This window comes from Heptranchias perlo, chromosome 1 (genome assembly GCF_035084215.1).
Source record: "Heptranchias perlo isolate sHepPer1 chromosome 1, sHepPer1.hap1, whole genome shotgun sequence".
In the NCBI taxonomy this organism is placed as follows: Eukaryota; Metazoa; Chordata; class Chondrichthyes; order Hexanchiformes; family Hexanchidae; genus Heptranchias; species Heptranchias perlo.
Genome location: NC_090325.1, coordinates 56,683,906 through 56,709,426, shown reverse-complemented (window position 1 = coordinate 56,709,426; position 25,521 = coordinate 56,683,906). Strand labels below are relative to the sequence as shown.

Genomic DNA, 25,521 nt, shown 5'->3' with positions numbered 1-25,521 from the left:
AACCATGTTCCCATTAATTTGCATGTATCTTGATACTAACAGATTGTGCTGTTCTGAATTAAGAATTATCCAATGATGAGGCAACTTTGCTACAAATAAAACTTGCCAAACCTTCAGACCCACAAAACTGAAACGGGAAAAGCCAGCAAATAAGAAATATTGGTACAAATGGGTTGATTTGTCTGGGCTTCTTGGGCTGGATTGCCAGGCCTTGGAGGCTGCAGTTAGCCATAGGGCCACAGGTTGAACACTTCTGAGATATGGTTAAATGTGATGTTAGGTAGCAAGAAGCTTCATAGACTGTTAACTATTTGTTAAACTCTATTATGTTTTTAACTCCTATGTGTCGTTAGTAATATAGGATACTTGGCTGACATTTTTGGCAAGTTGACATCAGATCTTGAAAGTTCACAGCCCTTCCAGTGCAATCCTGCAAAAACTCTGGCAGGATGTGTTGAAAGAACCAGAAATGAGACTGAGAGCCCGATTATGATGAGACTAGACGTACGATGCCGCTAGACGAGAGAGGTTGGCCCCACATGGGTGTCCAGAGCAGACCCCTAAGAAAAATAGATTTTTCTAAAATGATTCTAAAGTGGTCCCCTTACAAAGGGGGCTGCTGGGGGCATATCTAAGTTCTTTCCAGGGAGGGCCTGTCACTCCACCTCTGCCACCCGCCCCCCGCCACCCCCCTCCCCCCCGCCACAGAACCGACAAGTTAAGCCAAACTTTCTGGCACGCGGGTCAGGCAGGTTCCCTAGATGCACTGCTAGTGGTGCAGGCGCCAGCCACTCATCTAAAACATGAACTTTGGCAAGGTGTGTGGTGACGTCCTGAGCAGACCCATCCCTCTATTTACACAGGGATGCTCCCCCTGCAGATTTTTGGCACCAGTGTATTTTTGGGATTCGATTTAAGATACTGGGCCCATGCATACTACTATGGGGCTGATTTGTGTCCCCGTTTTCTGACGTGAATGGGCTGGTAGCACGAGGAAAATTGGAGCACAGAACTTACTACCCTGTTCCCGTTGCCGCAATGTTGTGGAGTCCTTGAAATATGTGTGAAAATAGGCAGGCACTTCCTTAGTCCATGCAATTTGGGGTCCTATGATGTCAATAGGATCCCAATGCAATTTTCAGGTACCAAGGGGCAGAGCATGTGCCGTGCATGCTCCGAGCATTGGTACGAACGTTTAGCGGCCTACCCCAGGTGTTCTTAAAAGGACCGTTGCAGGCAGCTGCAAAACAAACAAGTTAAACTTCTAAAATGATTTTTCTCGGGTCAGGAGTAGCATTACTGGTACTCCTGGCCCCACATTGCCTGACCCTCAGTGGACCTCGCCTAGGATTGCCTCCCCCCCCCCCCCCCCCACCCCCACCCCCACTAAACTTACCTGCGTTGAGCTGCATTCTGGCACCGTCAGATTTTATGCCGCCTTCGATCGGCAAGCTGCTCACCGACGGAAATGAAGCCCGGCCATGAATATTGGTGGGGCCTCAGACTGATTCTATCGGGCAGGCAGTAGGTTCGAATTACTCACCTCTCACCCACTGGACACATAAAAATCTACCCCTTTATGTTTTCACAACAGCTTGGTAACCAAGTGTTATTGTGAAAAGTATTATGAGGGTATAGTGCGCAAACGAGGGAGATTATCCTACCATAATCACATAATTTACAGTCATATCAACAGATGACTTGTAAGTCCTTCAGTAACATACATAATTGCATATATAAAGAGAAAAATCATAATTACAAATTAATAGTTATTCAAATGAGAATATAAGCTTATTCAAAATTAATTAGCTTTGAATAGATATAGTTTGCTGTGTATGTTTAACGCTACCTCTACCATTTAATATGCTTGCTATCTATCATACTGTGTTTAAGGATGGTAAAATAGCACATAATTTTCCTTACCATTGGAATACTGAGATCAGGCCATGTGATGTTTTGTGATGAAGTCACAGGTTCAATAAGAACCTGAGGGAAATGCTGGTTGTAGTGTCCTGTTGCAGCCATGAACAGGCCAACAGACATATTAAAAGGCAGAGTGAAAACAGGCAGATCCCATTTACCCATCACAGCGGCCAAGGCACTTGAAAAAATAGGGCTGCAAAAAGAAATTGCTTTGAGTACAAATATAAGATAAAGTTATTATTCATTTATTAAAGGACATTATTTTCCTCTTTTCTCACAAAAAGAATAAATGACCTTTAATCGCTATTTGCTATTCACTAATGAAATGGCAGAAACATGTGGTTTTAAATTGTTTACTTTCATTAGTGGGAACAAAAAATAAAGCCAATTACAACACACCTATAATAATGATTAACATTTCTCAAGCAGTTAATGAGCCAGCTAACTAATATACATGTTAAAAATCAATCCAGCTGTGGAACACACAATACAACTCAGCAAAATAGCTGAGTGACCACAAAGTAAGCCATTTTCACCCCCCCAAGATTTCCTACATGGAAGTCTGATATATGGAGAAATGGTGGGACCTTTTTCTAAGGAGGGGCCTCCAAGCATGCTTTGGAGAAAGCAACCCTATCAATACAAAGAGAAATGTTTACAAGGCTGTAGCAAGTGAAGCAATACAGGTGAGAGTGACAGGGTTTTACGCAAATTATATTATATATTGTCATGATGGCAATGGTAACGTACACAGGCCAAATCTTTCATATGCCAAATTATCTGTCTGAGTCCATATTCCTCATATTTAAAGGTGAAACTTTAACATAACAGCAGGGTACAATGTTGAACCAGTAGTGGACCCTATTACTAGAAACCTCTCACTGAATATGAGAAGAATATGGATTTATTTGGGAGGGAGGTTCAGATAGACTTTGTGAGTACAAATGTTGGAGGGCCTCACAGATCAATGAGATGCACCATATTAACTATACATTCTTTGATTGGCACAATGTTAATTGTGCCAAACACATAGATTGTATATAAACACATGATGGTGGATTTTATGAGAATTTAGTACCCAGATGGATAGATGTGTGCTTTATCTATAATGTCCCAAACAGTGCTACCTGCATGTGAAGCAATGCCTCAATTTTAAAATTCCCATCCTTGTTTTCAAATCCCTCTATGGCCTTGCCGCTCCCTATCTCCGAAACCTCTTCCAGCCTTATAACCCTCCGATCCTCCAATTCTGGCCTCTTGCGCATCCCCGATTTTCATCGTTCCACTATTGGCAGCCGTACCTTCAGCTGCCTAGGCTCTAAGATCTGGAATTCACTCCCGAAACTTCTCTGCATCTCGACCTCTTTCTCCTTTTCTGCAGCCTCCGGCAAAAAGTCCGCTGGTTGGGTTACTGTAGAACTGGAAAAACTAGTTGGAGCAGGAAGGACGCATGCTCCGCCTAGTTTTTAACGAATATTGCAGAATGGTCCTGAAACAGACGCTGCTTTCAGGTGGCTGCCAGGGATGCTTAAAAACAGTGTGGACCAATACGGTGGCGGGCATGCCGGCAAAGCAGATTGGGCGCAGGACCTCATGCCCAGAAATTGGTATACATTTACACCCGAAAAACGAGTGTAAACGCATACCAATTTCTCCTCCACTGTTCCTCTGGTAATTTCTATTGCTACCATGAGGATTGGCTAGAAAGCAAAAAAAAAATGCTACCAAAACCATGTGAGACTATCATTCGCATTTGCTAATGGCTGCACCCAGTTGGGTTACTCACTTGCCCTACCACTCAATCGCCTATTAAATAGAGCAAGTCATTCTCAAAGTCCAGTGGCAACATGACTTTGGGCTTTCCTGAGCCCAGTACTATGAGCCCCTGACCGACTATTGTTCCCCGTTGACTCCCAATTCTTGTGTGCACCTCTGGATTTTTTTTTTTTATTCGTTCATTTATGGGATGTGGGTGTCGCTGGCAAGGCCAGCATTTATTGTCTATCCCTAATTGCCCTTGAGAAGGTGGTGGTGAGCCGCCTTCTTGCACCGCTGCAGTCTGTGTGGTGAAGGTTCTCCCACAGTGCTGTTAGGGAGTTCCAGGATTTTGACCCAACGACGATGAAGGAACGGCGATATATTTCCAAGTCAGGATGATGTGTGACTTGGGAGGGGAATGTTCAGGTGGTGGTGTTCCCATGTGCCTGCTGCCCTTGTCCTTCCAGGTGGTAGAGGTCATGGGTTTGGGAGATGCTGTCGAAGAAGCCTTGGTGAGTTTCTGCAACGCATCTTGTAGATGGTACATACTACAGCCGCAGTGCGCCAATGGTGGAGGGAGTGAATGTTTAAGTTGGCGGATGGGGTGCCAAACAAGTGGGCTGCTTTGTCCTGGATGGTGTCGAGCTTCTAGAGTGTTGTTGGACCTGCACTCATCCAGGCAAGTGGAGAGTATTCCATCACATTCCTGACTTGTGCCTTGTAGATGGTGGAAAGGCTTTGGGGAGTTAGGTGAGTCACTTGCCACAGAATACCCAGCCACTGGAGAGTTTCCCCCCTGATTCTGACCTCTTGTAGCCACAGTATTTATGTGGCTGGTCCAGTTAAGTTTCTGGTCAATGGTGACCCCAGGATGTTGATGGTGGGGGATTCAGCAATGGTCAAGGGGAGGTGGTTAGATTCTCTCTTGTTGGAGATGGTCATTGCCTGGCACTTGTCTGGCGTGAATTTTACTTGCCACTTATCAGCCCAAGCAGGTTTTGCTGCATGTGGGCACGGACTGCTCCATTATCTGAGGGGTTGTGAATGGAACTGTACACTGTGCTACATCCCCACTTTTGACCTTATGATGGAGGGAAGGTCATTGATGAAGCAGCTGAAGATGGTTGGGCCTAGGACACTGCCCCGAGGAACTCCTGCAGCGATGTCCTGGGGCTGAGATGATTGGCCTCCAACAACCACTACCATCTTCCTTTGTGCTCGATATGACTCCAGCCTTTGGAGAGTTTTCCCCCTGATTCCCATTGACTTCAATTTTACTAGGGCTCCTTGGTGCCACACTCGGTCAAATGCTGCCTTGATATCAAGGGCAGTCACTCTCACCTTACCTCTGTAATTCCGCTCTTTTGTCCACGTTTGGACCAAGGCTGTAATGAGGTCTGGAGCCAAGTGGTCCTGGCGGAACCCAAACTGAGCAACGGTGAGCAGGTTATTGGTGAGTAAGTGCCGCTTGATAGCACTGTCGATGACACCTTCCATCACTTTGCTGATGATTGAAAGTAGACTGAGGTGGTGGTAATTGGCTGGATTGGATTTGTCCTGCTTTTTGTGGACAGGACATACCTGGGCAATTTTCCACTTCTTCGGGTAGATGCCAGTGTTGTAGCTGTACTGGAACAGCTTGGCTAGAGGCACGGCTAGTTCTGGAGCACAAGTCTTCAGCACCACAGCCGGGGATCATAGCCTTTGCTGTATCCAGTGCACTCAGCCATTTCTTGATATCACGTGGAGTGAATCAAATTGGCTGAAGACTGGCTTCATGTGATGGTGGGAGGCCGAGATGGATCATCCACTCGGTACTTCTGGCTGAACATGATTGCAAATGCTTCAGCCTTATCTCTTGCACACACATGCTGGGCTCTGCCATCATTGAGGGTGGGGATGTTCACGGAGCCTCAACCTCCCGTTAGTTGTTTAATTGTCCACCACCATTCACGATGTGGCAGGACTGCAGAGCTGATCCGTTGGTTGTGGAATCGCTTAGCTCTGTCTACAGCACGTTGCTTCTGCTGTTTAGCATGCATGTAGTCCTGTGTTGTAGCTTCACCAGGACCTCATTTTTAGGTACGCCTGGTGCTGCTCTTCTACACTCCTCACTGAACCAGGGTTGATCCCCTGGCTTGTTGGTAATGGTAGAGTGAGGAATATGCCGGGCCATGAGGTTACAGATTGTGCTGGAATACAATTCTGCTGCTGCTGATGGCCTATAGTGCTTCATGGATGCCCAGTTTTGAGCTGCTGGATCTGTTCGGAATCTATCCCATTTAGCACAGTGGTAGTGCCACACAACTCGTTGTGATGGTGTCCTTAATGTGAAGACGGGACTTCGTCTCCACGAGGACTGTGCGGTGGTCATTCCTACCAATACTGCGACAGGTAATTGGTGGGGAGGAGGTCAAGTAGGCTTTTCCCTCATGTTGTTTCTCTCACCACCTGCTGCAGGCCCAGTCTGGCAGCTATGTCCCTCAGGACTCAGCCAGCAGTGGTGCTACCGAATCACTCCTGGTGATGGACGTTAATGTTCCCCCAGCCAGAGTGCATTCTCTGCTCTTGCTACCCTCAGTGCTTCCTCCAACATGAAGGAGGATTGATTCATCAGTTGAGGGAGGGTGGTAGGTGGTAATCAGCAGGAGATTTCCTTGCCCATGTTTGACATACCCAGGGATGGCGATGGAGGAGTCTGGGACGATGGCTGAAAGGTATGATTCTGTGTGTATGGCGATGTCAGGCTGTTGCTTGACTAGTCTTTGGGATAGCTCTCCCAATTTTGGCACAAGTCCCCAGATATTAGTGAGGAGGATTTTGAAGGTCAACTGGGCTTGGTTTGCCTTTGTCATGCGGTGCCTAGGTAGTCTGTCCAGTTTTATTCTTATTGTGACTGGATTGCACAACTGAGTGGTTTGCTTGGCCATTTCAGAGGGTAGTTAAGAATCAACCACATTGCTGTGAGTCTGGAGTCACATATAGGTCAGACTGGGTAAGGAGGTTTCCTTCCCTAAAGGGCATTAGTGAACCAGATGGGTTTTTGTGATAATCCGGTAGTCACCATTACAGATATGAGCTTTTTATTCCAGATTTTATTTAATTAACTGGATTTAAATTCCCCAGCTGCCTTGGTAGGATTTGAACTCTCTTTGGACTATTAGTCCAGGCTTCTGGATTACTAGCCTAGTAACATAACCACTATGCTACCATACCCTTCGTAATCTTGTCATTCGGCTTGGATCTCTTTCACCACTGTCAAGAGTCTTTCTTAGTAATGCTTTACTTCTTCTTTCCCCATTTCATTGTCTCCTCTATAGCAAAACATAAGTCTTTCTGTTGCTCATCTGTTGCTAACTGGGAGTTATACTTCAATTGGCCACTAAATTCTCCAAATCTGAAAGTTTCATCAAGATCTGTTGATGTCACTCAGTTTCTGAGTTTAATCTGCACCATTGTGTTCCTAATTTCCCAGTATAGTACTAATGGATCTGAAGGTGCAGCATCTTGGAGTGAATTTGAACTCTACTTGGTCTCCTCACTGAGCTGTATGAACACAACACCACAAATTTTGAAGTCAACAACTTGGGTGCTGCAACTGCAACAATTGCTCAACCTTAATCACCGTTCATCAGAGTCTCTTTCCCACTTCATTTTAAAATTTCCCTGTCAACACTCCAATTTTTCCCTCTTTTTCAAGAACTCTCTGGGGTAGAAATTCGTCTGAGGCAGCACCGCAAAACGGGTGGTATCGTATTGACCGCCCATTATACGCCCAGCCTGATATTATCAACTGCCCATTGTACACCCGGTCAGACATTATCGACCGCCCGTTCTATGCCCAGCCCTATATTATCGACCGCCCGTTGTACGCCCAGCCCTATATTATCGACCGCCCATTGTACGCCCAGCCCTATATTATCGACCGCCCGTTCTATGCCCAGCCCTATATTATCGACCGCCCGTTGTACGCCCAGCCCTATATTATCGACCGCCCGTTCTGTGCCCAGCCCGATATTATCGACCGCCCGTTCTATGCCCAGCCCTATATTATCGACCGCCCGTTCTATGCCCAGCCCTATATTATCGACCGCCTGTTGTATGCCCAGCCCTATATTATCGACCGCCCATTGTACGCCCAGCCCTATATTATCGACCGCCCGTTGTACGCCCAGCCCTATATTATCGACCGCCTGTTCTATGCCCAGCCCTATATTATCGACCGCCCGTTCTATGACCAGCCCTATATTATCGACCGTCCGTTGTACGCCCAGCCCTATATTATCGACCGCCTGTTCTATGACCAGCCCTATATTATCGACCGTCCGTTGTACGCCCAGCCCTATATTATCGACCGCCCGTTCTATGACCAGCCCTATATTATCGACTGCCCGTTCTATGCCCAGCCCTATATTATCGATCGCCCGTGGTACACGCAGCCCGACATTATCGACCGCCCATTGTACACTCGGTCCGACATTATCGACCGCCCGTTGTACACCCAGCCCTATATTATCGACCGCCCGTTGTACGCCCAGTCTGACACTATCAACCGCCCGTTGTACACCCAGCCCTATATTATCGACCGCCCGTTGTACACCCAGCCCTATATTATCGACCGCCCGTTGTACACCCAGCCCTATATTATCGACAGCCCGTTGTACACCCAGCCCTATATTATCGACCGCTCGTTGTACACCCAACCCTATATTATCGACCGCTCGTTGTACACCCAGCCCTATATTATCGACCGCCCGTTGTACGCCCAGCCCTATATTATCGACCGCCCGTTGTACACCCAGCCCTATATTATCGACCGCCCGTTGTACACCCAGCCCTATATTATGGACCGCCCGTTGTACACCCAGCCCTATATTATCGACAGCCCGTTGTACACCCAGCCCTATATTATCGACCGCCCGTTGTACACCCCGCCCTATATTATCGACCGCTCGTTGTACACCCTGCCATATATTATCGACCGCTCGTTGTACACCCAGCCCTATATTATCGACCGCTCGTTGTACGCCCAGCCCTATATTATCGACCGCCCGTTGTACGCCCAGCCCTATATTATCGACCGCCCGTTGTACGCCCAGCCCTATATTATCGACCGCCCGTTGTACACCCAGCCCTATATTATCGACCGCCCGTTGTACACCCAGCCCTATATTATCGACAGCCCGTTGTACACCCAGCCCTATATTATCGATCGCCCGTGGTACACGCAGCCCTATATTATCGACAGCCCGTTGTACACCCAGCCCTATATTATCGACCGCCCGTTGTACACCCAGCCCTATATTATCGACAGCCCGTTGTACGCCCAGCCCTATATTATCGACCGCCCGTTGTACGCCCAGCCCTATATTATCGACTGCCCGTTGTACGCCCAGCCCTATATTATCGACCGCCCGTTGTACGCCCAGCCCTATATTATCGACCGCCCGTTGTACACCCAGCCCTATATTATCGACAGCCCGTTGTACGCCCAGCCCTATATTATCGACCGCCCGTTGTACACCCAGCCCTATATTATCGACAGCCCGTTGTACGCCCAGCCCTATATTATCGACAGCCCGTTCTATGCCCAGCCCTATATTATCGACCGCCTGTTGTACACCCAGTCCGAGATTCAGTTCCATTGACTTCAATAGAACTGGGTATCAAGCGCGGTGTATAAGAGGCGGCCCGTGCGATGCTTCCCGTGTAGCGTTTCCACCCAAGACCAATTTCTACCCCTCTATATTTATCCTTAACTTGAAAAAATGAGAACAAAAGAACAATTTTGCTCTGAGATGTTTCAGAAAAATCACAATCTCTGGTGTAGTTTGTGAGGAGCCACTGATTTACATTATCATAACTCCTGCTGTCTTTCTTCTACAACAACATGTTGGCTTTATTCCAATAAAATAACTCCTATCTCTATAAATGTCCTAATCACTCCTCTGTTAATCCCTTCTAAAGATGAGAAATTAGTTTAAATATTGCTATCAACAATCTCCCTGTGCTTGTTTAAACTGCAGTTAATTTTGTGGTCAGGCCATTTACAAGGGTTGAGCGATTATATTATTTCCCTTTATTTTGCTATTTGATTGTATCTCAATTGGTTGTGCATTCCACTGCTTTTAGTCAGCAGGTAATTCATTCTCCAGTTCTATGCTGTTTCATCCGGACTGTCAGAGAAAGCTCAAGATTTTTCTAGCATCCACCTCTTATACTATTATTCTCCTGAACTTATTACAATCTACCCTTATTATTTTTATGAAATGGATCACAATTTTAATTATACATTTCTGTAAAGAATTTACTTTGCGTATGGAGAATCATTTTTAATTTGCCTGAACCAAATATCAAATTTAAATAGTAATGTTTTGCCTTTGTGCTTCTGGTGGGGAGATTTTTCACTGGGAGTGCATATTGGAAATTTGGGCATGCTGCCAATGATTTTCCTACCTGTTTTGATCAGGAAATTGTGTTTAGTGCGTGACAGTATTTCTGCTATGCGCTCCCCGTGGACGAGAGTCCCTACAATGTGAGAAAATAACTCCTATAGAATAAGTAAATGTATTTGGCCATGTTAAATCAATTACTATGTAACTTTCCAATCTATGGGATAGAAATTAATCTGGATCCCATTTTCGGGCCCAGAATCAGCACTGCACTAGCAGCACACGCTCGACCAGAGAAGCCCAAGGCTGTTCTGAAATTGGGCCCTGGGCCTTGTCCACATCTTCGGGATAAACTGCTGGCATGTGTCATGCCTCCACAGGCAGCTCGCCCCACAAGAGAAATGAATTCGGCTCTCAGGTAAGTTGTAGGAGGGGGGATGGATCGGGCAACAGGGTAGCCGATCACCAGGACTGTAGAGTCGTGGGTAGCACAAAAAGCAGGACAAATCCAATCTGGCCAATTACCGCCCCATCAGTCTTCTCTCAATCATCAGCAAAGTGATGGAAGGTGTCGTCGACAGTGCTATCAAGCGGCACTTACTCACCAATAACCTACTCACCGATGCTCAGTTTGGGTTCCGCCAGGACCACTCGGCTCCAGACCTCATTACAGCCTTGGTCCAAACATGGTCAAAAGAGTTGAATTCCAGAGGTGAGGTGAGAGTGACTGCCCTTGACATCAAGGCAGCATTTGACCGAGTGTGGCACCAAGGAGCTGTAGTAAAACTGAAATCAATGGGAATCAGGGGGAAAACTCTCCAGTGGCTGGAGTCATACCTAGCACAAAGGAAGATGGTCGTGGTTGTTGGAGGCCAATCATCTCAGCTACAGGTCAAGGCAGTGTCCTAGGCCCAACCATCTTCAGCTGCTTCATCAATGATCTTCCCTCCATCATAAGGTCAGAAATAGGGATGTTCGCTGATGATTGCACAGTGTTCAGTTCCATTCGCAACCCCTCAGATAATGAAGCAGTCCAAGCCCGCATGCAGCAAGACCTGGACAACATTCAGGCTTGGGCTGATAAGTGGCAAGTAACATTCATGCCAGACAGGTGCCAGGCAATGACCATCTCCAACAAGACAGTGTCTAACCACCTCCCCTTGACATTCAATGGCATTACCATCGCCGAATCCCCCACAATCAACATCCTGGGGGTCACCATTGACCAGAAACTTAACTGGACCAGCCATATAAATACTGTGGCTACGAGAGCAGGTCAGAGGCTGGGTATTCTGCGGCGAGTGACTCACCTCCTGACTCCCCAAAGCCTTTCCACCATCTACAAGGCACAAGTCAGGAGTGTGATGGAATACTCTCCACTTGCCTGGATGAGTGCAGCTCCAACAACATTCAAGAAGCTCGACACCATCCAGGACAAAGCAGCCCGCTTGATTGGCACCCCATCCACCGCCCTAAACATTCACTCCCTTCACCACTGGCGCACAGTGGCTGCAGTGTGTACCATCCACAGGATGCATTGCAGCAACTCGCCAAGGCTTCTTCGACAGTACCTTCCAAACCCGCGACCTCTACCACCTAGAAGGACAAGAGCAGCAGGTACATGGGAACAACACCACCTGCGCGTTCCCCTCCAAGTCACACACCATCCCGACTTGGAAATATATCGCCGTTCCTTCATCGTCGTTGGGTCAAAATCCTGGAACTCCCTTCCTAACAGCACTGTGGGAGAACCTTCACCACACGGACTGCAGCGGTTCAAGAAGGCGGCTCACCACCACCTTCTCAAGGGCAATTAGGGATGGGCAATAAATGCCGGCCTCGCCAGCAACGCCCACATCCCATGAACGAATAAAAAAAAAACTCCTGCTCCCCCTGGCTCCACAGGAAGGTTTTTTAAAAAAAATTACCTGCAGTTGGCGGCCACGGGGCCCGCTGAAGAATCTGGACCCCTGAAATATATTTAAGGGGCTTAATGCATGTTTTAGGCGGATGCCTAAAAATTGGTCTCCACGAATTTAGCAGCCGGACGAACGCCTTTGCAGATGGGGCGCAGGCCACTCTACTGCTAAATTGGTCGGTTTTGTGCCCGTTTTACACTTGAAAAATGCATACCGATTCCTACCTCTATTTCTCTTGAACTTTTTTTTAGTTTGTTGGTAGGTGGGCGACGTGGGGTGTAGTGCGTGGAGCAGTGGATGCGGCTAGTGGTGCAGTTGGTAGGAGATGCCACTTGACAGTTGACCTCACTCACCTTGACCACTCGTGTCAAAGCAATGAACTTCTTCCTGCACTGCATCCATGTTCGTGGTGCTATATGCCTGGCATTGACTTCGTCCCCTACTGCCTCCCACTGCCTCTTGAGCATACGTCTGGAGGGCCACTTGCAGCCCCCCCCCCCCCCTCCCACGGACATCGGATGCCCCTCCTACTGTCCTACTCTTGCACCAAGGCCTCTAGTGCATTAGCAGGGAACCTTGGTGCACGCACTCTCGCAGGCCTGATACCAACTCGGACCAGCAGATTGGTGAGGTCTGTCGTGCAGATTGGAGGATGTGGGATTTAGTGGTGCACACCCTTTATTCAATATTTTAACATAACTCAACAATTTGTAAACATAGGGATGGGAGCTGCATCTGTGTTTTACTTGTTTGATGTCTGATCTCCATTCAGAATCCGTGTAGACCCCATCTTATTTTTAGCAAATAACAGATACTGGCTACCTTTAAGAGATGCAGGTTGCCTGTCAGAGATACAGCTTGCCTTTAAGAGATTCGGGCTCCCCCTGCTGGTGGAAAGTGCAAATGCCATGGAATCCTCATGTCAAGGCTTGTTTTTTTTTCGCATACACGGGGTACATTCTCTGGTAGCACGAGCGTGCTACCTGCAACAAATTGACCGGGCGCGGGTTAATGCATTTTCAGGGGTTAACCAATTTAACCCCCACTGAATGCAAACTGAACATGCATTACTAAAAGTCAAACTTTTGAACAGACCTACCCCATATTGTAGTTATAAGTGGCCCTCCAGACATATGCTCAAGAGGCAGTGGGAGGCAGTAGGGGACGAAGTCAATGCCAGGCGCATAGCACCATGAACATGGATGCAGTGCAGGAAGAAGTTCATTGCTTTGACACGAGTGGTCAAGTTGAGTGAGGTCAACTGTCAAGTGGCATCTCCTACCAACAATTTAATGCCCATTTTTTCTTTTCCGATACCCTTTCTGCACTAGATCTTTTTTTGGGGGCTCTTTTTCTAAGTATGTAGCACAGATTAAGGATTTATTTGCCTCCAGGCACAACCTGAAATCTTTATTTCAGCATAGCGATACCTGGCCTGTATGTTCACTATGCTCTCCTTCAAATCAACATCCTAGGCAAATCGCAAAGCAACAAATATTCTATGCCAGTTTCAAAGAAGATCAAAGAGGAAGTTTCAGTATATATTAACACAGAGATTACTACTGGCAATATTAGTGGGCAAACACTTAACATGTCTGTATGACATTTCTTTGTCTGCATTTTTTAACACAGAGATATGCCATGATAGCACTGCTACTGAACTCCGCTGCTGACCCTGGTGTAATCCTTGGAGTCGTGGGGAGGGGCTTTCAGCAGTTTGGGGGTCCATCTACAGCATTCTCCCCCTTTATCAAAGATGCTGGGGTGGGGGGGGGGAGGATATCCAGGTTTCCACCCCCACTGGAAAGCTGATAAATTTGCCCACAGTGTCCTCCTGTGAAGGAGGCAGCATTAAAAATAAAAAAATAAAATTCCCTGTAATCTTCAGGGGTCCAGACCTCGATCATGACATGGATCCCCATGTAGGCCCCATTTCTGGCAGCTGTTGGCAAAGTTGGCTGAAGGCCCAGGATTGGGAACTCCTGACTTAGGGAGTCTCTGTCTTCATCCCCCTTACATCAATGGCCCTGTAAGGACAGATGGTGTCTCCGCACCCACAAGGCCACCATGAATACTTGCACTTAAGGCGGGGACCTAGTGTATTCAGTTCCCGGCCGAGTTTACGGTCATCCCAGTGGGCAGCTGCTTTGGCAGACCCCCAGCAAAAGTACGGGGGAGTCCACTGGAATGGCCGAGAATTTTCTGGGACCAATATGTTTAATTTGCGATATATAGTAAAATCAAACAATAACCACAACAATAAAGCAATGAATAGTAAGTAATCAAAGTGTAATATGTGAGCATCAAACGGTGAGAGGCCAACTGAGCAAGATACTGACAGAGTTTTTATAGAGAATAAGTTTGGACTAAACAGGAATTGAGTATTGAGAGACAGTGGGGATCATTTTAACCGAACCCACCTGGCTGGAAATGGGTGGGTTCGGGTCAGCCACCCCTTTTATTCCCCTCCTCGATTTTACTCTCCATGCACGATATAGAATATCCTAGATCTGCAAAGTACTTAGGAGGAGTACATATGCATGAAGTGTCAGAAAATTATGTTGCTCGAGAAGATGAATCCTGAGCTTGAGGACCAGCTGGCTACATATTACAACACATGGGGAGGGAAGGTTTCTGGAACACACATTCCAGAAGGTGGTTACCCCACAGATTGAGAGAAATGGTAGAGGCGAAAAAGGTGACTACTCGCTTAGGAAGTAGGAGATGATGGGAAGAACCTGTGGAACTTGACTTATCCAATAGGTATACATTTTACACACGTGACGAGGACTAGGATGGAGATGCAAGGGTGAGTAATCGAACAACACATTGGCACCATAGCACTAGACTTTGCCCATGGGGAAAAGAGAGATAGGCTGAGAGATTCGATGGTGCATGTCAGTTTTTCAGGCGCAAAACAAGACCTAAGCATTCAATGTAGCAGGCGCGCCTGCCGGATTGGTGAAGGCAGAAAAAGAGGCATCCAGGGCCCATACCTGAAACAGGTGCTAGGCTCTTTGCATATGCAAATAGGGGGCCTCATGCCTGTTTGAGGCCGCTTTGTAAAATTGGGTTGCCCTGAACGCAGCCAGAACCAGAAAATGTGATCTGCATTTGGTGTAACCAAAAGACCACGGCAGGCCTCCACCATAAAAAAAAATACTAACCTTGCGGCTCCATGTTAAAACTGCCGTCCACCGCTCGCCCCCTCCCGATTGCCTCCCTCCCTCTCGCGATCGCTACCCCCCTCCCAGTCATCCCACTCTCTCATGATTGCTTCCCCCTACCCCTACCACCAACCCTGTCCAAGGACCTACCTGAGGGCGACGCAACGGCCTTAAATTCAAATCCTCATTGTCGGCGATCTGCCTGGGACACTCGGCACATAGGATTTCATTTGTAACTTTGACAAGAGCCATTTCAGTACTGTGGCAGGGGCAGAAACCTGATTGGAGGGGTTCATGGAGGTGCAGGAAAGATGGGCATGGATTAGGGAGGCAACAATATGTTCAAGGACTTTGGAGAGGAAATTGAGGTTGGAAACAGGCTGGTTGTTTGCAAGGATGGAGGGGTCAAGGGTGGGTTTTTTGAGGAGGGGGGTGATGACGGCAGATTTGAAGGGGAGGGGGACAATAGCAGAGGAGAGGGAACCGTTAAGAATATCAGTTAACATGGGGGCCAGGAAGGGAAGTTGGGTGGTCAGCAATTTGGCGGGAATAGGGTCGAGGGAGCAGGAGGTAGGTCTGATAAAGCTTTATAAAACACTGGTTAGACATCAGCTGGAGTATTATGGCTACTCTTTAGGAAGGATGGCAAGGCCTTAGAGAGGGTGCAGAGGAAATTTACTAGAATGGTACCAGGGATGAAAGACTTCAGTTACGTGGAGAGACTGGAGAAATTGGGGTTGTTCTCCTTTGAGCAGAGAAAGTTAAGAGGAGATTTGTTAGAGGTGTACAAAAACATAAAGGGTTTTGACAGAGTAAATAGGGAGAAACTGTTTCCAGTGGCAGAAAGGTCGGTAACCAGAGCACACAGATTTAAGGTGATTGGCAAAAGAACCAGAGGCACCATGAGGAAAAAACTGTTCATGCGGCGAGTTGTTATGATCTGGAATTCACTGCCTGAAAGGATGATGGAAGCAGATTCAATAATAATATTCAAAAGGGAATTGGATAAATACTTGAAGGGGGAAAATTTGCAGGGCTATGGGGATAAAGCTGGGGACTGGCAACCAGTAGCCAGTGGTGTTCCGCAGGGGTCGGTGCTGGGTCCCCAACTCTTTACAATCTATATTAACGATTTGGAGGAGGGGACCGGGTGTAACATTTCAAAGTTTGCAGATGATACAAAGATGGGAGGGAAAGTAGAGAGTGAGGAGGACATAAAAAACCTACAAGGGGATATAGACAGGCTGGGTGAGTGGGCGGAGATTTGGCAGATGCAATACAATATTGGAAAATGTGAGGTTATGCACTTTGGCAGGAAAAATCAGAGAGCAAGTTATTATCTTAATGGCGAGAAACTGGAAAGTACTGCAGTTCAAAGGGATCTGGGGGTCCTAGTGCAAGAAAATCAAAAAGTTAGTATGCAGGTGCAGCAGGTGATCAAGAAGGCTAACTGAATGTTGGCTTTTATTGCTAGGGGGATAGAATATAAAAACAGGGAGGTATTGCTGCAGTTATATAAGGTATTGGTGAGACCGCACCTGGAATACTGCATACAGTTTTGGTGTCCATACTTAAGAAAAGACATACTTGCTCTCGAGGCAGTACAAAGAAGGTTCATTCGGTTAATCCCGGGGATGAGGGGGTGGACATATGAGGAGAGGTTGAGTAGATTGGGACTCTACTCATTGGAGACCAGAAGAATGAGAGGCGATCTTATTGAAACATATAAGATTGTGAAGGGGCTTGATCGGGTGGATGCGGTAAGGATGTTCCCAAGGATGGGTGAAGCTAGAACTAGGGGGCATAATCTTAGAATAAGGGGCTGCTCTTTCAAAACTGAGATGAGGAGAAACTTCTTCACTCAGAGGGTGGTAGGTCTGTGGAATTTGCTGCCCCAGGAAGCTGTGGAAGCTACATCATTAAATAAATTTAAAACAGAAATAGACCGTTTCCTAGAAGTAAAGGGAATTCGGGGTTACGGGGAGCTGGCAGGAATTTGGACATGAATTTAGATTTGAGGTTAGGATCAGATCAGCCATGATCTTATTGAATGGCGGAGCAGGCTCGAGGGGCCGATTGGCCTACTCCTGCTCCTATTTCTTATGTTCTTATGACCGTGACCGTGGTAAACTTTCCCTCCTCATCCTTCTTGACCTGTCTGCAGCCATTGACATATTTGGCCACACCATCCTCCTCCAACACCTCTGCTGCGATGTCCAGCTGGGTGGGACTGCATTCGCCTGGTTCCATTCCTATCTATGATGGAATCCATTATTAAGGAAGTGGTAACAGGGCACTTAGAAAATCATAATATGATTAGGCAGAGTCAACATGGTTTTATGAAAGGGAAATTGTGTTTGACAAATTTATTAGAGTTTTTTGAGGATGTAACTGGTAGGGTAGAAAAAGGGGAACCAGTGGGTGTAGTATATTTGGATTTTCAAAAGGCATTCGATAAGGAACCACATAAAAGGTTGTTACACAAGGTAAGTGCTCATGGGGTTGGGAATAATATATTAGCATGGATAGAGGATTGGTTAAAGGACAGAAAACAGAGAGTAGGGATAAATGGATCATTCTCAGGTTGGCAGTCTGTAACTAGTGGGGTGCTGCAAGGATCAGTACTTGGGCTTCAGCTATTTACAATCTATACGAATGACTTAGATGAAGGGACCAAGTGTGATGTATCCAAGTTTGCTGACAATACAAAGCTAGGTGGCAAAGCAAGCTGTGAGAAGGACACTAGGGGGGAGAAATTGGATAAGGGTCCGTTTCGGGTGGGGCTGCCCCGTGCCTGATGGACCCTACGCAGGCAGGACGTGAGTTTGGACCCATCCGAGGACTTACCTGCAATCAGCCTTCCTTTCCTTGCACGTGGAATCAATGCAATACACACTTTCCACCACCAGAGGAGCTCAATCGCTTAAAGGGAGGATGTTTCTTGGAAATCTCTTAAAGGTAGCCGGTACCAGTTATTTGCTGAAAATAACAGTCTACTGTCTGCGTGGAGTCTGAATGGAGATCAGACATCGCACATGTAAAACACAGATGCAGGTCCCATCCCTATGTTTACACACTGATGAGTTATGTTAAAACATTGAATAAAGGATGCGCATTACTAAATCCCACATCCTCCAATCTGCATGCCAGACCTCACCAAGCTGCCGATCTGAGTTGGTACCAGGCCTGCGGGAAAGCATGCACCAAGGTTCTCTGCTGATGCACTAGAGACCTTGGTGCAAGAGGTGGACAGAGGGAGGGACATCCTATATCCGCGGGGGGTGGGGGGGGGGCAAGAGGCCCTCCAGCCAGTAGCTGTGGTCCATATCAGAACCAACAACATAGGTTAAAAAAAAGGATGAGGTCCTGCAAGGTGAATTTAAGGCGTTAGGAGATAAATTAAAAAGCAGGACCTCAAAGGTAGTGATCTCACGATTACTACCAGTGCCACTTGCAAGTGAATATAGGAACAGGAGTATAGACCAGATGAATGCGTGGTTGCAGGGATGGTGCAGGAGGGAGGGATTTAGATTCCTGGGACATTGGGACCGGTTCTGGGGAAGGTGGGACCTGTACAAGCGGGACGGGTTACACCTGAGCAGAACCGGGACCAATGTCCTCGTGGGGGTGTTTGCTAGTGCTGTTGGGGAAGGTTTAAACGAGAATGGCAGGGGGATGGGAACCTGAGCAGGGAGACAGAGGAGGGGGAAACAAGGATAGAAACAAAAGACAGAAAGGGAAAAAGCAATTGTGGAAGCCAGAGAAAACAAGGGCAAAAAACAAACAGGGCTATAGTGTAAAATAATACTAAGATGACTAGCAATCTTAAAAAGACAAGTCTAAAGGCATTGTGTCTTAATGCATGGAGCATTTGCAATAAAGTAGATGAATTAACAGTGCAGATAGATATTAACGGGTATGATATAGTTGCGATTACGGAGACATGGCTGCAGGGTGACCAAGGATGGGAACTGAACATCCAGGGCTATTCAATATTTAGGAAGGACAGGCAAATAGGGAAAGGAGGTGGGGTAGCATTGTTAGTAAAGGAGGAAATCAATGCAATTGTGAGGAAGGATATTGGCTCGGAAAATCACGATGTGGAATCTTTATGGGTGGAGCTAAGAAACACCAAGGGGTTGAAAACGTTGGTGGGGATTGTCTATTGGCCCCCAAACAGTAGTGGAGATGTAGGGGAGGGCATTAAACAGGAAATTAGAGATGCATGCAAGAAGGGTACAACTATAATCATGGGTGACTTTAATTTACATATAGATTGGTCAAACCAAACTTGCAATAATACTGTGGGGGAGGAATTCCTGGAGTGTGTACGTGATGGATTTCTAGACCAATATGTTGAGGAACCAACTAGAGAACAGGCGATCCTAGACTGGGTATTGTGCAATGAGAAAGGATTAATTAACAATCTTGTTATGCGGGGTCCCTTAGGGAAGAGCGACCATAACATGATAGAATTCCTCATTAAGATGGAGAGTGAAGTAGTTGAATCCGAAACTAGAGTCCTGAATCTAAATAAAGGAAATTACGAAAGTATGAGGTGTGAATTGGCTAGGATAGATTGGGGAACTTTACTAAAAGGGATGACAGTGGTTAGGCAATGGCTAATATTGAAAGAACGTGTGCAGGAATTACAACAATTATTCATTCTTGTGCAAAAATAAAACAGGAAAGGTGGCTCAACCGTGGCTTACAAAAGAAATTAGGGATCATATTAGATCCAAAGAGGAGACAAATTGCCAGAAAAAGCGGCAAGCCTGAGGATTGGGAGCAGTTTAGAATTCAGCAAAGGAGAACAAAGAGATTGATTAAGAGGGGAAAATTAGAGTATGAGTGTAAACTAGCAGGGAACATAAAAACTGACTGTGAAAGCTTCTATAAATATGTCAAGAGAAAAAGATTAGTAAAGACAAATGTAGGTCCCTTACAGTCAGAAATGGGGGAAATTATAATGGGGAACAAAGAAATGGCAGAACAATTAAACACATACTTTGATTCTGTCTTCACAAAGGAGGACACAAATAACCTCCCGGAAATGTTAGGGAACCAAGGGTCTAGTGAGAGGGAGGAACTGAAGGAAATCAGTATGAATAAAAAAATAGTGCTAGGGAAATTAATGGGGCTAAAGGCTGACAAATCCCCAGGGCCTGATAATCTACATCCCAGAGTACTAAAGGAAGTGGCCCTGGAAATAGTGGATGCATTGGTGGTCATCTTCCAAAATTCTATAGACTCTGGAACAGTTCCTACAGATTGGAGGGTGGCAAATGTAACCCCACTATTTAAAAAAGGAGGGAGAGAAAAAACAGGGAATTACAGACCAGTTAGCCTAACATCAGTAGTGGGGGAAATGCTTGAGTCTATTATAAAGGATGTGATAACAGAACACTTGGAAGGCATTAACGGGATTGGACAAAGTCAGCATGGGTTTATGAAAGGGAAATCATGCTTAACAAATCTACTGGAGTTTTTTGAGGAGGTAACTAGTAGAATAAATAGGGGAGAACCAGTGGATGTGATGTATTTGGATTTTCAGAAGGCTTTTGATAAGGTCCCACACAAGAGGTTAGTGTGCAAAATTAAAGCACATGGGATTGGGGGGAATATACTGGCATGGATTGAGAATTGGTTGACAGACAGGAAACAGAGAGTAGGAATAAACGGGTCTTTTTCCAGGTGGCAGGCAGTGATGAGTGGGGTACTGCAGGGATCAGTGCTTGGGCCCCAGCTATTCACAATATATATCAATGATTTGGATGAGGGAACTGAATGTAACATTTCCAAGTTTGCAGACGACACAAAGCTGGGGTGGAATGTGAGCCGTGAGGAGGATGCACAGAGGCTCCAATGTGATTTAGACAAGTTGGGTGAGTGGGCAAGAACATGGCAGATGCTGTATAACGTGGATAAATGTGAGGTTATCCACTTTGGTTGTAAAAACAGAAAGACAGATTATTATCTGAATGGTGATAGATTAAGAAAAGGGGAGGTGCAACGAGACCTGGGTGTCCTTGTACACCAGTTGCTGAAAGCGAGCATTCAGGTGCAGCAAGCAGTTAGGAAGGCGAATGGTATGTTGGCCTTCATTGCAAAAGGATTTGAGTACAGGAACGGGGATGTCTTACTGCAGTTGTACAGGGCCTTGGTGAGACCACATCTGGAATATTGTGTGCAGATTTGGTCTCCTTATCTGAGGAAGGATGTCCTTGCCATGGAGGGAGTGCAACGAAGGTTTACCAGACTGATTCCTGGGATGGCAGGACTGATGTATGAAGAGACATTGGGTCGACTAGGCCTATAGTCACTAGAGTTTAGAAGAATGAGAGGTGATCTCATCGAAACATATGAAATTCTAACAGGACTAGATAGACTAGATGCAGGGAGGATGTTCCCGATGGCTGGGGAGTCCAGAACCAGGGTTCACAGTCTGAGGATAAGGGGTATGCCATTTAGAACTGAGATGAGGAGAAATTTCTCCACTCTGAGGGTGGTGAACCTGTGGAATTTTCTACCACAGAAGGCAGCGGAGGCCAAGTCATTAAATATATTCAAGAAGGAGCTAGATATATTTCTTAATGCTAAAGGTATCAAGGGATATGGGGAAAAAGCGGGAACAGGGTACTGAGTTAGACGATCAGCCATGATCATTTTGAATGGTGGAGCAGGCCCGAAGGGCCGATTGGCCTACTCTTGCTCCTATTTTCTATGATTCTATATACTCAAAAGGCAGTGGGAGGCAGCGGGGGACGAAGTCAATGCCAGGCGCACAGCATCATGAACATGGTTGCAGTGCAGGAAGAAGTTCAATGCTTTGACATGAGTGGTCAAGGTGAGTGAGGTCAACTGTCAAGTGGCATCTCATACCAACTGCTCCATGCACTACACCCCCTATCCCCCACATACCAATAAACTCTTTCCATCAGTACTCAACTCTTCCAATCAGATGCTTCCTCTCACCCTCACACATTACCACTGTTTCAAGCCATAATCCAGCAACTAACCTGTAAATCCTGTATGGGCCCTTTAAATAGCTCTGGTGGGGGTCCTCCTCTAAGGTACGTTCAGATGGTCGGGGTTAAGACTGTGCATTGAGTTGAGCGTTAAGTCCCAAAATGGTGTCTATCACTTTAAATCAACGTTGCACACTGATTGAAGCTATTTTCTCCCTACTTTACATGATTCCAGCGTTCCTCATCTGCGCCTGCACTAACTCCTATTACCAAGATGGCTTCTGGCGCACGTCATGCAGGAAACGTGCGTGTGCATTCAAGATGCCATCTTGGATGTCGGAGAGGCCGTTTAATGCCAAAATAATGGGTGCTACAAGGCCCAAGTTAGTGCCCAAAGATGCTGCAAAGGGATATAGACAGATTAAGTGAATGGGCAAGAAGTTGGCAGATGGAGTATAATGTGGGAAAATGTGAAGTTATTCACTTTGGTAGGAAGAATAGAAAAACAGAATATTGTTTAAATGGTGAGAAACTATTAAATGTTGGTGTTCCGAGAGATTTAGGTGTCCTCGTACAAGAAACACAAAATATTAGCATGCAGGTACAACAGGCAATTAGGAAAGCAAATGGCATGTTGGCCTTTATTGCAAGGGGGTTGGAGTACAAGAGTATGGAGGTCTTACTACAGTTGTAAAGTTTTCCTGAATGCATTTTAAGAATTCTGCACCCTCTATACCTTTTACATTAATTCTATCCTAGTTAATATTAGGGTTGTTGAAATCCCCTACTATTACTGCCCTACTGTTTTTGTACTTCTCAGAAATTTGCCTCCATATTTGCTCTTCGATCTCCCTCTGACTGTTTGGGGGTCTATCGTACACTCCCAGTAGTGTGATTGCCCCTTTGTTATTCTTTAGCTCAACTTATATGGCCTCATTTGATGATTCTTCTAACATATCATCCCTCCTCTCAGTTGTAATTGTTTCTTTAACCAATATTGCCACCCCCTCCTTTTTTATCCCCCTCTCTATCTCGTCTGAAAACCCTGCAACCAGGAATGTTGAGCTGCCATTCCTGCCCCTCTTTAAGCCATGTTTCAGTAATATCTAAGATATAATACTTCCACATGTCTATCAGTGCCCTCAGCTCATCTGCCTTATTCACTCGACTCCTTGCATTGAAGTATACACCATTAAGCACTGCCAAACTCCTTTGTTGTCTATTTTCTGACCTTTGTTTCCTCTGCCTTCCAAACTCGCTTACTAATTTTCTGCCTTCCATTTCCAGCTCTGCTTCTCTCCCTTCTGAATCTACGCTCAGGTTCCCATCCCCCTGCTAAGCTAGTTTAAACCCTCCCCAACAGCACTAGCAAACCTCCCCGCGAGGATATTGGTCCCGGCCCTGTTGAAATGCAACCCGTCCGGCTTGTACAGGTCTCACCTCCCCCAGAACCGGTCACAATGCCCCAAGAATCTAAAGCCCTCCCTTCTGCACCATCTTTCCAGCCATGCATTCATTTGTACTATCCTCCTATTTCTATACTCACTCGTGCGTGGCACTGGGAGTAATCTGGAGATTACTACCTTTGAGGCCCTGCTTATTAATCTCTTTCTAGCTTCTTAAAATCTGCCTGCAGGACATCATCCTGCTTCCTACCTTTGTCGTTGGTACCAATATGGACCACGACCGCTGGCAGTTCACCCTCCTTCCTCAGAATGTTCTGCAGCCGCTCAGTGACATCCTTGACCCTGGCACCAGGGAGGCAACATACCATCCTGGAATCACATCTGCGGCCCCAGAAATGCCTGCCTGTTCCCCTAACTATAGAATCCCCTATCACTATTGCTCTCCTGACCTTTCTCATCCTCTCCTGGACAGCTGAGCCACCTATGGCACGTGGATTTGGCTCTGGCTGCACTCCCCAGAGGAACCCTCGCTCTCACCAGTATTACCGGTTAGAGAGCGAAATGCACTCGGGGGTCTCCTGCACACCTGTCTGGTCCATCTTATCTGTCTGGCGGACACCCATTCCCTCTCTGCCTGCACACTCTTAAGCTGCAGGGTGACCACCTCCTGAAATGTGCTATTCACATAGCTCGCTGCTTCGCGAATGCACTGCAGTGACACAAGCTGCTGCTCAAGCTCCAAAACCCGGAGCTCGAGCTCCTCCAGCTGACAACACTTCCTGCACATGTGACCAACCAGGACACGGGAAGCGTCCTGGACTTCCCAGATGGCACAGTATGCGCATTTGACGGGACCGAGGTGCCCTGCCGTGCCTCTATTAGACTACTACTAAGCCTACGAGAAATAAACTTAGGACTTGTTCCTGATCTGGACACAAAAAAAACCACTCACTGGCTACTCACCAATCAGCTCCTTCCATTGCACTGACATCACTTTAGGTGGTTTTCTTTTATCCACTCGCCCCGCTCCTCTTTTATTCCCACTCTCTCTCCACTCTCACGCTGGTCTCATTTACTGTTTTACCCACTCGACGCCGCTCCCTTTTATTCCCACTCTCTCTCCACTCTCACGCTGGTCTCATTTACTGTTTTACTCACTCGACGCCGCTCCCTTTTATTCCCACTCTCTCTCCGCTCTCTCTCCGGTTTCATTTACTGTTTTACCCACTCGCCCCGCTCCTCTTTTATTCCCACTCTCTCTCCACTCTCTCTCCGCTCTCGGACTGGTCTCATTTACTGTTTTATCCACTCGCCCCGCTCCTCTTTTATTCCCGCTCTCTCTCCGCTCTCGCGCTGGTCTCATTTACCATTTTACCCACTCACGCCGCTCCTCTGTTATTCCCACTCTCTCTCCACTCTTGCGCTGGTCACATTTACTGTTTTACCCACTCGACGCCACTCCCCTTTTATTCCCGCTCTCTCTTCGCTCTCGTGCTGGTCTCATTTACTGTTTTACCCGCAAATCTTTGATTCCAATCCACCTGGGCCAGATCCCCTTTTATCTCACTGAAATTAGCTCACCTCCTGTTGAGTATATTCACATTTGATTTTTCCTTGTCCTTTTCCATAAGTACTCTAAACCTAATGATATTTTGATCGCTGTTCCTCAAATGCTCTCCCACTGAAACATGCTCCACTTGCCCCACTTCATTCTCCAGAATTAAATCCAGCACTGCTTCCTTCTTCATTGAGCTGGAAACATACTGATCAAGAAAGTTCTCTTGTACATATTTCAGGAATTCCTCCCCCTCTTTGCCCTTTACACTGTTATTTTTCCAGTCTATATTGGGATAATTGAAGTCCCCCATTATCACTACTCTAAAGTGCTTGCATCTTTCTGCAATTTGTCTGCAAATTTGCTTCTCTATCTTCTTCCCACTATTTGGTGGCCTATCGTATACACCCAACGGTGTAATAGCCCCTTTATT

General features: G+C 46.5%; 1 protein-coding gene across 10 annotated transcripts in view; it reads right to left on the bottom strand.

Moving 5' to 3' along the window:
- LOC137322177 (urea transporter 2-like) overlaps nt 1-25,521 on the bottom strand; it is an 84,491-nt gene that overhangs the window by 20,526 nt on the left and 38,444 nt on the right. For all 10 annotated transcript variants that reach the window (XM_067985334.1, XM_067985300.1, XM_067985329.1 and 7 more), the window contains one exon: nt 1,924-2,116. In XM_067985334.1, coding sequence (XP_067841435.1) covers nt 1,924-2,116 — 193 coding nt within the window. The remainder of the gene's footprint in view (nt 1-1,923; nt 2,117-25,521) is intronic.